This window comes from Lonchura striata, chromosome 15 (assembly GCF_046129695.1).
Source record: "Lonchura striata isolate bLonStr1 chromosome 15, bLonStr1.mat, whole genome shotgun sequence".
NCBI classification, from domain to species: Eukaryota; Metazoa; Chordata; class Aves; order Passeriformes; family Estrildidae; genus Lonchura; species Lonchura striata.
Genome location: NC_134617.1, coordinates 13879257 through 13893587, shown reverse-complemented (window position 1 = coordinate 13893587; position 14331 = coordinate 13879257). Strand labels below are relative to the sequence as shown.

General features: G+C 43.0%; 1 protein-coding gene across 3 annotated transcripts in view; it reads right to left on the bottom strand.

The window, feature by feature from the left end:
- WWC1 (WW and C2 domain containing 1) overlaps nucleotides 1-14331 on the bottom strand; it is a 66185-nt gene that overhangs the window by 9002 nt on the left and 42852 nt on the right. For all 3 annotated transcript variants that reach the window (XM_021528623.2, XM_021528624.2, XM_077786706.1), the window contains exons 9-14: nucleotides 11219-11461; nucleotides 9711-9800; nucleotides 6886-7424; nucleotides 2753-2861; nucleotides 1007-1087; nucleotides 147-233 (exon numbers count right to left, since the gene is read on the bottom strand). In XM_021528623.2, the coding sequence (XP_021384298.1) occupies nucleotides 147-233; nucleotides 1007-1087; nucleotides 2753-2861; nucleotides 6886-7424; nucleotides 9711-9800; nucleotides 11219-11461 (1149 nt within the window). The remainder of the gene's footprint in view (nucleotides 1-146; nucleotides 234-1006; nucleotides 1088-2752; nucleotides 2862-6885; nucleotides 7425-9710; nucleotides 9801-11218; nucleotides 11462-14331) is intronic.

Sequence of the window (14331 nt, the reverse complement as noted above, 5' to 3'; positions counted from 1 at the left end):
TTAGTTCATAAGTGTCACCACACAAAGTATAGAAACATTTCAGGAAAGGTAAATTTTTAAGTGTGAAAACTCATAAGCCAATCTCAGTTTCATTCTCACTGGGATACAACACAAATATATCAAGTGTGTTTGTTTCACCTACTTACACTTTTTGATCTTGTTGTAACAGCAGTGCTGAAACATTACTCAGCTGGATGACCAGTATTGCAAATTGTTTATTTTTGTCATCATATCTGAATCAGAAACACACAGAAAAGTATTATTATTAGACAATTCTGCCTTGGACTCTGTGGTTGACTACTCCACACAAACAAAACAAAAAATTTACAAACAAGACAACTCTATAATGTGACCATGACATGCCCACAGTTTAAAACAACACCAGTTTCCTATTACATCAAGTTTTGCTACCAGACCATCCAGAATATAAAACAGTCCAGAACATCCAGAACTTAAGGATTCAGATACAATGGGCTGTAGATTTGAAATAGCACACACTGCTTTTCCTGGGGACTAGTTAAATTGCTGCATTGTAGCTACAATTTTTTGAGAGACCTTAATGGCTGCAGTATGAAAAAGTTACAAGTAAAAATACCTGAAGTACAACAGTGAGGATGTAATGGGTAATCTTTTGCTTTGGATGGCCAATGACAAATGAGTTTTGCACTATTTTTTTTTTCTCAAATCCCACATAACTTCCAAAAAGTCATTAAAGGAGGATGTCTCTCTGCCTGCCCTCCTACACCTTACCCACTACTATGGGATCCACATGAGGTCAGGAATTGTGACTGCCACTTATTCTCAGCAGATTTCCCCACCCAAGCTGCACCCTTAAGGATTCTGCAATCCAGCCAAAGGCTCTCTCCAGCCCAGCACTGCCAGTGCTCCTATTGCTGGTTTGCACCCTCATACCACAGGACACAAGAAGGAAACAGCACAGAAAGCACTATTCCATTTATCATTCTTCCCACTGGAAAGCAAATCCAGTAAAATATGTTGCACATACCTCATTGCAATTTGCACTTTGGCTGTTCCAACTGCTTCTGTATCATCACTGTCAAACACCATCACTTCTGACACACATGGTCTGAAAGGAAGCAACAACAATTAAGGATTTGATTTGCCTCTTATTGAAGTGTTTGCATTTAGGTGATACAAGATCTTTTCCCTTCCATTCAGTGGTTTGGTATATGGATTTTGTAAAATTAGCAGCTAAAAGAAAGCCCATTTAAGAAGTAAGTGCAATCAGCCTTAGAGGTATGTATTACAGTGCTTATCAGCAGAAAGTCATATGCCTTCCCTCTTCACTGCCAAAAGAAAAAAAAGCCACACAAAAGACTCGAAAAATAAGGCAGTGGGGGATTTTTAAAGGGTTCCCTTGACTGGTTTTTAGTAAAAACGGCTGACTGCCCAGCAAGAGAAATGTGCCTTAACAACTGCAATCCTGTCCTGCATCATGACAGCAAAAATTCTCAACTTTTATTAGATTTAAGTAATTCCTTTGTTTCTTTAAGAAATCAAACTTTCTTAAGCACATTAAAAGTGACAGAGTACACTGCCTGGCTTTGCTAGAAACAGCTATTCTGCATCATTTCCCTCTCAATGTATTCCTCCTCCCAAGTTTTATGCACTGAAAGTCTCCAAAACTACATTCATTGTCTAATTGACTCAAGAGGCTATGCTGTAGCACATGAAAACAGGATTAGCATTCTTCTCTTCTAAGTGTTTTCCAAATTACTGCTTAGCACTCTGTTGCATTTTGTTACATTTCAGCTGCAGAGGGTGGCTCATCCCACCCTCTCACCACTTGGACAGGCACCAAAATGACACTGTAGGCACCACAGGGGTTGGCAGCTGATAACCCAAACAACACCAGCATCAGACATGTGAGTGTGCATGGGATGCCTTCTGTCCCACCCCCCTCTCCACAGAGCTCCCTACCCCACTGAAGGGACACAGAGGCCCTGGGACACCCAACTGTCTGACTGCTTCAGCCCAGGAGCTCAATTTACTGAAGCACTGCACTCCCTTGTCAAAGTGAATTGTGCTGAAAACATAAAAATTACTAATTTATCTAGAGAATTAATGAAGATAACTAATGAACAGGGAAATCTGAGATGAATGATGTATCACCTCTACAGTTATGTTTCACAACTAACAACCCTATAATTCAATGCTAATAAAAACAGTAGGAAAGCCCACATTAGGGGCAGGTACCAATAAGATCAGTACCTTCCAATGAGCTTTCTGACAAAGCCCCCACAGTCAATCCAGGAAGCCAGCAAGAGCAGGGACTCCCAGCTGTGCCCTTAGTGGGAGAAGTCTTGTGGGCATCAATCCTGCTCTTGCTCCATGCACTTGGGAACTGCATCCCTGCACATCCATCGGGCAGCTCAAGCTGCTTCCTTAAACACCCCAAAGTCCCCTCTCACTGACTGAGAGGAGGGAGCTTTCCACCTACCAGGTGTCTCCACCTTCCCCTGCCAAGGCAGCACCCACAGCTGACCAGCACCTTCACAAACTGCTCAAACACCTCTCTGTGAGCTCCCCCTCAGCTGCTTCTATTAAGGGAAGCACAGGTCATTTTGATAATCAAATTTAACCTGCTCATAGTTTTTTCAGAAGTATTAAGAAACCTGAAACTGAGAACTTCAGCCACCAAATTACAAGCAAAGGTCATAACCATCAGTATTGTAGCTGCCTGATGCAAAGCTGTGACTGGCTTTGTCCTGGAGAGAGATCTGATGCCTACCTTTGCACAGATGCCTCGTACACCCCGCTGTCCCCAGCAACAGATTCATCTGACACTGCAGCTGACACACCTGCCACCTTCAGCGCCGTCCCTCCAGCTGTGGTTAGACCTATCAGGAAAGCATAGAGGAAAACCAAAAGCAGGTGTTAATGAAAACGAACTGGCTGGATAAGCAGCAGCTTTTCTTCTTATCCTCCCCTTGAATTGCATTTTTTTTCCCCTGCCAGGTATTGTTAAGCAACAGCACATTTCTGAAGACAGAGGGGACACAGGTAGGACAGACTGAGCTCAGAGGTGGCCTTGAAGTGAGGGAATGTGCCAAACTGCCCTGAAGAACAAAAAGACCCAGGAAAACAGGAGGAATAGACTGTGTGGTGGAGTTGAGGGAGGGTTTCATTGCACAGTGAGTGCCCATCTATTCCCCAGGCCCTGCAGCAGTGTGAGGGCTGAGATTACACACGGGTGTGTTACAGCTGCTTGCCCTGGCACCTCTTTGGGCACAGATCCTTGCAGGAGATGCCAGGAGTAGCTTCCAAAGCCCTGGAAAGGCAGGGAGGTACCCACGACATGATGAGCAACGTTCAGAAGCAGCAGGACTTCTAAATTCTAGTGAACTTATAAATATGGACCAATAACTGCAAGACACCCTTAGGCAGGCAGCAATCATTCTGCTCCCAGGCACCCAGAGAGCAGAGCCTGGGCAAGCACTGCTGAGCAGCTCTGGCCAGGTATGCATCATGTGGAGCTGCATATCCCACCTGGAGAGCTCATACCAAGAGGGAAACAACAACAAAAAAACCACCTAAATCCAAAATGTTTGTGTACACAGGAGAAAAGGCAGGTCCAGAAAGACCAGGTTAACTAGCTGAACATGGAGAGAAAGATTTATAGGATTCAAAAGAGCAGTAATATTCAGGAATATAAGGAAAAGAAGATAGGGAAGAGAAACCAAAGAAGGTGAAGCAAGTTTTGCACAGAGGTGTTATTTCACATAAATTTCTTGTGTTTCAAAAAGATTCTCCCTGGAAACCTGCAAATTCTGCATCTTTTCACGTGAACATTTCAGTGGAGAGGAGCTGCAGCCAAGAGTCTGGAGCACTCCATCTGCCAACGTGGCTAACGAGTGCTGGGCTGTACCCAGCCCTTGGCTCTCATCCTCAGGGATGAGGGAGCCCTGCTCCAAGAGTGAGGAGGTGCCATGTGTCCCCCTGGAGCAGCTGGAACCCCACAGCAGCAGAGCAGGACACTCCTCTCCAAAACAGGCTTTTTTTCAGAAGTGCTGCTTCTTTCACATAGACTTAGACAAGCACATGCCCCCAAGCCAATTTATGGCTTCCAATGCATATTTTCTTTATTACAAAGCAATTTTTGGTTCTGGTTGGTTTTTTGGGGTTTGAGTTTGTTTTTTTCAGTTTTTGTTTTTTTTTGGTGTTGTTTACTTTACAGCCTCACAAATCCACTTAATGAATTAAATCCAGCTTTGAATAAACTGGTGGAAAAGTGTGCAAGGCTTTTGGAATACCATAAGGACTTTAAGCCAACAGCAGAGGGTGCTACAGGTAACCCCAGTCCTTTGAGACACCTGTGTCATTTCAGGCCCAGTTATGCACTGATTTTTTTTTTTTTTCTGACACTACCACAAATGGCATTTCTCATCTTGGTACTCCCATGGAACCACTGGACAGAAATAGAACGTCCAGACCTTTTTCTCATAGGCCAATCCACATGAATAGAGGTTAGCACCTGTAACACAGTGTATCAGTCACTACCTGACACAAATGGATCCATTTAACACTGGCATTCCCAGATTAATCCATCCTCCCTCCTGCCACAGGCCAGGACCAGGCTCCTGCAGTGCTGTGGATCACAGGCTGTGCTAGAGCAAGGTCAAAACTTCTTTCCTCAATTCTCCTTCATACCTCCTAGTCCATGGTTTTAATAGGAAAATAACTTCTTCCCCACTGACTGGCTTCCTAAATCTGATTATTTTAGTTTTACACACCAAATGCTGCCCTGGGAATCCCTTTACATGGGACTGGCTCACAGGGAAAGGCACTGCAGGCTGGTCTCCACACACCAAACCTCTCCTTCTCCCTCAGTTCCCAATGCCATGGAGTCATTCCAACACAGAATGCCTCAGTCTTGACCACCTCCCCCCAGCACCTCAGGGCCAAGGGGGTGAATACAGAAAGTGCACAACAGTAAAGTGAGCTCTGTACAGCAGAGTGCTACAGTGTAAAGCTGAATAAAGATTAATGCATCCCTGTCAACAATTCCAGCCACCCCTTTTCTCACTGGTTTTGCAAAAGACTTGGAAAGCTCAGCCCTTTCATGCAGTTAATTAACACAAGATTTAGACTTTCAGCCTTTAGCCTTAAGTCTCTGAATAGGTATCACACGAATAAGAAAGTTTATGGAAGAGTTCAAAACTGACTCAACTCTCCTCCATTTTTCCAAGCAGGTGGATAACACTGCCTGTGGTGTTTCACCTTTTTTTTTTCACTCACATCAAGAATTAAGTTTGCTCTTCTCTTCCTGCAATGGGCCTTGAAGAGCCATGCCATGCACTGTCCTCACATCAGACCATTTACTCGGAGAATGCTGGACCCTGCCAGATTCCAGGTTTTGCTAATAGCTTCCCCTAAATCGCTCAGGTGTTCTTCAGGTGAGAAAGGCAGCCTTACTTCAGTTTCAAAGCTAGAGGAGGTTCTGCTCTAGCAGAAGGCAGCAGCAAAGCCCCCAGCTATAGTGCCCAGCTCTGCTTCCAGGACATGTGAGCGTGCTTTGCCCAGGACTGACCACCCCAGAGCCAGCCCCTGCATTTCGGGAGTCACACTGAGCCCCCACCCCCAAAATGCCTGAGGAGTAGAATCTCATCTCATTATTGCCCTGAAATAAACTACTTATGGTGATTATTTTGTCTGCTGACTGGCTAACAGCAGTAATCACTTAATCTGCTTAACACCTGAGCTTTCACTTTAACAGCCTTGGCAAATCTTGAAGAGCTAAAAAGGTTAAAACTAATCAGCATCCAGTTCTAATAAGAATAATTAGTGTTTCCTACTCAAATGCATAATACCTCTTGCTTGTAGGAAAATGGTAGCTCAAAGGGGAAGACTTGCACTTGTGTTTTTCATTGTGTTTTAAATAGTGTCAGCCTTCTTAATGCAGAAGGCAGTGATAACATGGTACTCATTCCCTTTATTCAAACAGGCTGTTCAATAATCCACAAAAAGCAGAAACAAACTGTACTGCTGGTTCACAGGAGTAGCTTGCAAGTTTATATTGCCTTTAAAGCTCTTCCTCACTGCAGCTACAAATCCAGTCTTTTCACTCATTGGATTTAACCCAACTACAGTCACAAGGGCTTCAGACAGGCCCTAGCGCTGTGCCCTGGCTGTGCCAGCTGCTTGCCATCCACTTCAGCCCATCCTTTCCAAAAAAGGATGAACCCTTCCCACCCACCAACAAGCCATATGCATATATGAGAACATCTACTATCTCTAAATGTCTTATTTTATCATGCTTACAATCTAAACACGTTTTTGTTGCTAAGAGACCAAAACAGCAGAATTCAAGAACAGCCTTGACATGTCTGCTCAGCTGAAATTAATAAATTCATTACCACTGATTTACTGGGAACCAGAGCAGGATTTTATGCATACTGAGGTGGTGGGGAAGGATTATTATTACTATAATTTGTTAAATATTAAGCTAAATGTTTTTCCCACCCCTCCTCAAAAGCTTGGTCAAAAACTTTGCATCAATATAGCACCCAGACCCAAAACAATACATGACATTCTGAATAGTTTAGTGCCAAATCAAACCAGGAATCCCACCATGACCATCTATATTTGCATATGAAATCCCTGTGATTTGTGTACACATGCATCTGTGTACAATAAAAACACACCTAAATCAGTCTCCTGCAAGACTCATCAGATCAGTATTTTTGTGTACAAATTAAAATACCAACCCTCCCTCCCAAACAAGACAGAACACAGAGCTGAAAACATTTTTAACATAAAGATAACAAGATGACAGACAGCTTCTGAAACACTTGCTTCTCAATGCTTTATGAACTACATTAAATATAAATGCATGCAGTGCATGCAAATCTTTTCTTACCATACCTTGACCTAGATGTTTATCTCCTGCTCGAGGCTCTTCCAGTCTACAGCTGCCACTCCCAGTGTTTAGGGTGAGTTCTGACAGATTTGCACTTATCTCTGCATCATCGAAATCCATATGGCTTGAAAAGGCATCACCAGTTAGGAGTGGGTCTATCACCAGTGGAGAGCAAGGTGGGGATGGAGAGGAGAGAGATGACCTTGGGGACAGTGATGTCATGGATTTGGGAGTACCAGACAAGGACCTCAGAGCCTGCATGCGACTCGTGGTATCTGCTTTTTGAGTTTTTGCTACTTCATTCTCATGAATAGTGGTGATACAGCCTGATGGCCGAAACCCAGTGGCTCCTTCTAAGAACAAGTCAAGCTTGTTCTGATATTCCGAGTCCAACTGCTCCAGCTGCTCCAGGTGCTCATAGTAGAGATCAGTGAAACTGGCTGAGGTGGACGAATCCTGGCTGGAGGTGGCAAGAGATCCTCTGCTAGATGCAAGAGAACCAGGGCTGCTGCTCGAGGAGAGGGAAAGCATGCTGGTGGAGAGACTGAAGGAAACAAGTCAGAAAACCATGACACTGTATCTTCTGATTTCTTATGAAAACACTGCCATGTCACCACATCTCTAAGCCCACAGGGTGCTGCTTTGTTAGCTCAGGCCACACGCATTAGTCCCCAGAGCAATCCAGAACCACAGTCTACAGAGCAGAAACGGTGGGTCACTGCTCAGTAAAACAGTATCAATCATACACATCCTTCTACTCACCATATCAGACTCCTGAGAGTCCTTATTTAGCCAAAACAACTCTAATGAACAGTTTCAAACCAATTAAAATTAGTGCCATCCCCCTCCTCCCACATCTCTCTGGAAAATATCTATGGCTCCTGTTAATCTCCAAAGCAGACTGCAAAAACCAGCAAGGCCCATGCAAGAAGATGAAGTTATTGCAATGAACTGTCTGACCATATGGAAATTTCCTTCCATTTGCCTCAATCTTGGACCTGCAGCCAAAAGGCAATATCACAGCTGCCTGGAACTGGCCCTCAGAGATCACAACAGCCAGCAGTTCCCAGAAAGCTGGCAGGATTTATACATGTGAAAGACTCCTACATGGAATCCTGGGCCAAGAGAGCAAGGGAAAAACTTGAGGCTGGGCTGTGAAATCAATTCACACGCCTTATTTATCCCTAGAGTTCTAGGTGCAGAACAAAACTGACAACAAAATTAATTTTAAGCAGGTGCTGAATAGAAGTCTGTTCAGTTGAGGAAGTCCAGACACCATAGCACGGTTTTCTGCTCAGGAGACCCAGCAAGTATTCCAGTAGTGATTACAACATGTACCATCTCTATAAATTCCATTAAACCAAGACTCCTGCTCTGCATATTGAAGACTTTGATCATTATTGATCCTCACTTCAGATAGGGATTAGCTATTGAAAAATTTCTGGATATGTATAAGTGCCTTAAATTGCCTCACTGAAAAACAGTGAGATATTAATAAGCCTAATAATCCCTTATTTATTATTTATAGGGTAAAAGCTGGAAGCTATATTTGTATAATTATGTCCATGACCTTATGAAAAAAAGGCAAGTATGCTCTATTTAGTATAATTTTGGCAGGAAATGTCTTCTGACAGATGTGCACTGCATCACATTTGTTTAAAAAAGCTTCTGATAGATGTTTTTGCATATTGGCAGTATATACACATCTGTTGAAGCCTAATGAATTTACATTTTTTCAGTGTACTTTAGTAAGAAAAGGGAGAGGTTTTAAATTAATCTTTTCCCTACCAAAAAACTGAGCTCAACTTTCTTTTTTACATGCCCTTGAATGCCAGACATTTTGCATTATGGGGTTAATAACAAACACTTATTCTTATGAAGGAGCATGCCAAGAACACTGGGCACACGGTTAGGAAGAAATTAGTTTCACATGCTTCTTGGTCACCTCAAAAGATCCCTAATCAGCTAGGTGAAATGAAAACATGATGCATTTTCACTGCATAAAAGCCTCACAGATAGCTATTCTCCATGCTGGCTTATTTACATGTCAGTCTTGCACTATGATTTCTTTCCAGTCTTTTCGGTGTCATCTTCACAAAATGAAACAGAATCCAAGTGGAGCAGAAGCTACAAACAGAGTAAATTCAGTACACACTGGTAGGAAAAACCTCAACCAAACAAAAACCCCACCAAACTTTCTTGCTATCAGAATGATAAAAATATAGTTTTAGCAAAATGATTTGGCCTTAGTGCCTGCAGTCACGCATTAGTCTGGAAATAACAATCCTTTGTTCTTCCAAAACTAAAGCCTGAACTAGAAGCCATTCTTTGCACCATATGAACCACAACAGATTCAGGGGTATCTCTATATATTGTCCACATTGCAAGCCAGAGCACACTTGGAATTAGAGAACTGTGATCATTTATCCATTAAGGTGTAGTTGCATTAGTGAGAGTCACTCCTCTTGCTGCCTGTTATGCCATCTTTAACACACTTTATTAATGTAATATTTCAGTAATTCAAACTTTAGTGAATAAATCTCAGCTATTCCTCATCACCTGAATATTACTGAAATAGAAGGGACTGTGCAAACTCCTGCAGAGAGACAGAGGTACCACCAGGAGGTTGTTCAGCCCGTTGAAAAGTGCCCATCTAAACTGACCTGTGATCCTAAGGCTTCTCCTTCCACTGACTACACAGGGGCCTTAGGTCACTACTGGGACTGAAGGGCCTTTCAGCCCCCAGCTGGGAGCTGGAATTGTCAGCAGAGAAAGGCAGTGGCACAGTGTGCAGCAAAGGCAGCCACAGCTGCTGGGAAGGGTCACCTACCTCTTCAGCTGGGTGTGCAACATGGCAACCAACCGTGTGGTTTCCTCCAGCTCTCGGACAAGCTGGTTTCTTTTGCTGTTCAACTTCAATCTAAGAGAAGAGCAAAGAAAGACATGAGCTAAAGCAGCATTTACTATTTTAAATAAGGAATAAAGGAAAAATCTACTTTTTTGCTGTGAAATCCTACAAAAGTTGATAGGAATACCCAGGACAGAATTTTGTCAAGATGTGTAAGTGTTTACCAACTTTAGAAACTTCTAAAATGTAGCACTCAGTCCTGAAAACATTCACAACAAGACAAAATAATTAATAATGCTTCGAGGACCAGGCCTCAAAAGAGCTGGGCAGATTTTACTCACTATACACTATTGCATTCCTATAGTTACTGTGCTAAAAAAAGTATAAATGTCTTAATTTCCTTTAACTGAAGTCTATGGATGAGTAAGGGTTATTTGATTTAGTTATTAACTATCTCATTACAGCTTTACATTATTGGTTTTAGCAGCATCTCAGCTTTATTTCCCACCTGAACTGGTTTGAGACAAACACGTGTGCACGTGGGTGCTCACAACCCTAACTGAACAGGTCTCTGGACACAAAATCCTTCCCCATACATGTGTTATGTCTTTGGCACTCTAGAATGTGATCATATTCCCAAAAATCCCAAATGAAGGTGTTCACCTTATGGCAAGACCAGAACCATTTGTCAAACCACAGATCTTCAGGCAGGTGTCTCACAGCCAAGACATTCATATTTTTTTTAGCATGGTAAAACCACAAAAAGCCTATAGAGAAAATTTGTGTCAGCTGGACCATGTAGAAGACATGAAAATGTGGAGCCAGAGAGAATGAATGCAGTGTGCCTATTCCATGTATGTTCAAGAGACTGCAGCTACCAGAAGCACTGCTGAGCTACCCTCATTAATGCATCCAGACTGTAAAACACCTGTAGGCAATGCCTAATGCAGTATTCATCCTCACTGTACATTCCCCTGAGATCTCCTCCTGCAACACAGGTAAAATTAGGGAAGAAAGTTGGCATTTTTTTCAGCTAGTTTAGATTCACAGGATATTCCCTGCAAGCCCCACAGCCCTGTCAAATACCAGATCCTACAGGAATCACATACAAGGACGCTCAGAACAAACAGCAAATTTAAGAAATTTAAAATTCCATCTGCTGACATTTACCGAGGTCCAGACTGCACAGCAAGTGTAGAAGCTGCTGTGAGGTGCTGGCTGCATACAGAATTGTTACAGTACACTAGCACTCACTACACTGGGCTATTCTGAGCATTCTTTACATTCCCATAAAGGATCCATTGTAGAACAGCAACCTTTCCCCACTAGCACAGTAAGACTTGCAGAAGGGTTGTTTGGGAGAGGAGTTCAGAAGCTCTCTGAGTGTCCTGGGAATGTGGGGGCACTGCTGTGGGCAGTCAGCCAGGGGAGTACTTTTGGACAAGGTACCTCTTGTCCAAAAAGGCACTGCCCTGTGCCCACTAACCTACCTCTCAGTGAGAGCTTTGCTCTGAGTGTCTCTAGCAGCCTGAAGGTCTTCCTCCAGGCGCCTCCTCTCTGTCTCCAGTCTCTCCACCTCTCCTCGAGTCCATTTTCTGGGGCTGATAAATCGCATTTCTTTCAAGAGCTCCTCCTTCTCATTAATCAGGATCAGACGATCCCGCTCGGAGTCCAGCACACCGGGCCAGGCCTCGCTGTCAAGCTTAGCCAGTTGGATTTTCAGGTTTGCTATTCTGCAGGGGGAAAAAAAAGTACAGTTATTCCCTGAGGAGTGCCTGATCTCCTGCTCCAGACATGCAGTGATGCACCATGACCAACCACATCTTCCAGAGCCCTGAGAAAGGCTCTCAGCTCCAGGACAAGCACCTTCATGTCCCCCTCACCAGAAAGGAGCCAAGTGCTGGGATGTGGACATGCAGAATGGGGTTTTAACTCACATTTGTTCACAATGGAAAATGGCTAACATGCAGTGTCCACAAGTCAGGGAATGATACAACAAAAATTCTGGACATCAGAAAAGGTGATCAGATGTACTTATAGGTGTTTCATATGCATTACAGCTGTGACCTCAGAGTAGTCTGTGTGGAGGGTATGATGTGATAATTGCCTACTCTTTAATCACATTTATGGAAATAACTGTGTACTCCCCATGTACGAGTCAGATAAAGATCAGTGGTTAGTCAAAAGCTTAGAAACTCTTCTTTGTCCCTACAATGAGGAAGTGAATCATATCTCCATGCTGCTACTGCAAGAATCCACCTGTTGATTCACCAGTAAGCACTCTGGACACATTTAGGAGCTACCCGACTCCTGGTGCAAGCTGCACTTGACGATGTGAGGAGCTGGAGAGGCAATGTGATCCTACCAGAATCCAGAGCTGCTAATTTGCATCAGAATCAAAGCCTGTTTTCACTAGAGGTATCATTCCAGATTTCAGGTGAAAGCCTGTATCAGCAATCCTTCAGCACCACACCACATCAGCTCAGGGAGGAAGCTAATGACTAAAAGCAGCAGCAATACAGAAGTAGAATTTGACAAGAGCTTTGACTGACAGAGGAGGAGAGCACAGCTTGTGGCAAGTAAGGAGACTGCTCACTCCAAATCGTTGCCTGTCAATCTCCCAAATATCTGACCTGCTCAGTTAGGTCCACAAATGATCAGCTTTGCAATGCAACATACAGAGAGAAGCAGAAAACCAGCAGCAAGCCAGGATACAGAACCAAGGGCAGTCATGTCAGTCTTCCCAAAGGAAGCTGCATCCTTTGCATTCACTAACCTACAACTCTTCAAGACCTGACAGGCTGATCATTGTAGTTTGATGAGAAACAATAGTACAGATAAATCTGAATTAGAATTACCATGGACCTGTGTTTCTGAACTCACACAATTCAAAATTCAAGCGGGAAGCAGGGAATGGGAAGGACAGAACGGGCTGGGATGAAAAAAAAAAATTAAAAACTTAGAAGGCAAACAAGGAGAAAAAAGTATTTTGCAAGATATTTGCAAAAAAATTTCACCTGACTGAACATCAGAGAGGCAAGGCATATGTGCCCCTTCACGTGATGAACTCAGGTTAATCCCTCACTTGGGTTTAGCAAATACATAAGAAATGGAAATGACATGTAAAATGAATGTCCAATATGCTTCTCTCTTTGAAAATGGCTTTGTGATCTGGTGACAGACTTACTGGACTTAAATCAGGCACAGCAAATAGTTTGGATTCATCTCTCTAGAATTTGGTTTATGCTGCAGAAGTGCAGAGGATGGCATGTCCTTCCTCCAGCCAACAGAGCGAATTCAGTGCCAACCAGCAAAATCAAAGTGTGTGGAGGAAGCAATAAGATGCAGATCTGGGCAGCAGCAAGCTACAAGGCTCCTGAAAGGCCTTGAAGAATAAAGCTTTGTCCTCCAAGCTCCAGAGGCCAAGAGGAACCTGAGCCCAAAAGAGCCTGTGAAGGATTAGGCTCACAGACACTGACCTGCCTCCACCACCACGGGAGACAGACATGAGATCACCCTTCTGAAGAGAAGCATCACTTTCTGTAAACCCATTTCCCACAGCAGGTTGCTTACTCTAATAAAGTTCCATAATTGATAGATATTCAGCTCAACTATTTTTAGGTCGTCTTAAGAGCTGTTTTGTTTTTGAGCGCCTGATTAAGTGCAATACTGTGCTCCAACGAAGAATTAAGTGGCATTAATTCATAATCCAAGAATTCCTCAGTGCATTTTGAAGGGATATGAGTCTAAGAGGATTGGCTGGCATAAATCTGATCACTTTTGGCATACATTTGCATGCATATGGCTTTTCCACTGGAATTTGTTCTCTATGAATTTCCGAGTCTAAAAGCTTTGTTAAACTAACCTCCAGTTTTACCTTTGGTACATGAGCCTTATTTTCCCCCTTCTCAGTTAAAATGAGGTTTATTATTCTATTTTTCCAATAAAACAGCACCATCACAAAAGAAACATGTTGCAGAAGGTCTGAACTTGGCTGACCACTCCAACCCCTCAGCATTCACTGCCTGGGTTTGAACTGCATCAGTGCTGAGCCAGGCTGGGCTGGCCTCAGGTCACACCACCTTTCTCAATGGCCACCAGACTGAACAAACACACAACAGGAAGCTCAAGTTTTATTTAATCCTTCTCTTTCTAACTAGAGAAGGCACTTAGATGATTTACTCATTGTCATAACAAGGCTCTTTTTTGTTAATTAGGGAAAGTTAGTACTTTCTATTATTATACAACACAGGCATAGCACATAAAATTTTTAGCCTCTCCAGAGATTGTTCAGAGCACATGCATCTCCACAGGAGCATAAGATGTGTATCTACAAGCAGTAATTACTAATCCTGTATCAGATAAGCTTCTGTCCTTGAGAAAAAAAAACCCACAAACTAAGTGGGAGGCGTGGCTTAAAAACTGATCAGTCAAATACCCACCATTATTGTAATGTTGCTTAATGCAACATTAAAATATTTCATTTTAGGAGATTAAAAAAACATACTTCTAAAATCCCAGTTACCACCAGTCACACAGAACCCAAGCTGAAAGTTTGACTGCTGAAGAAATTAGAACAGTGCAGGGTGCAAATGCTACACAA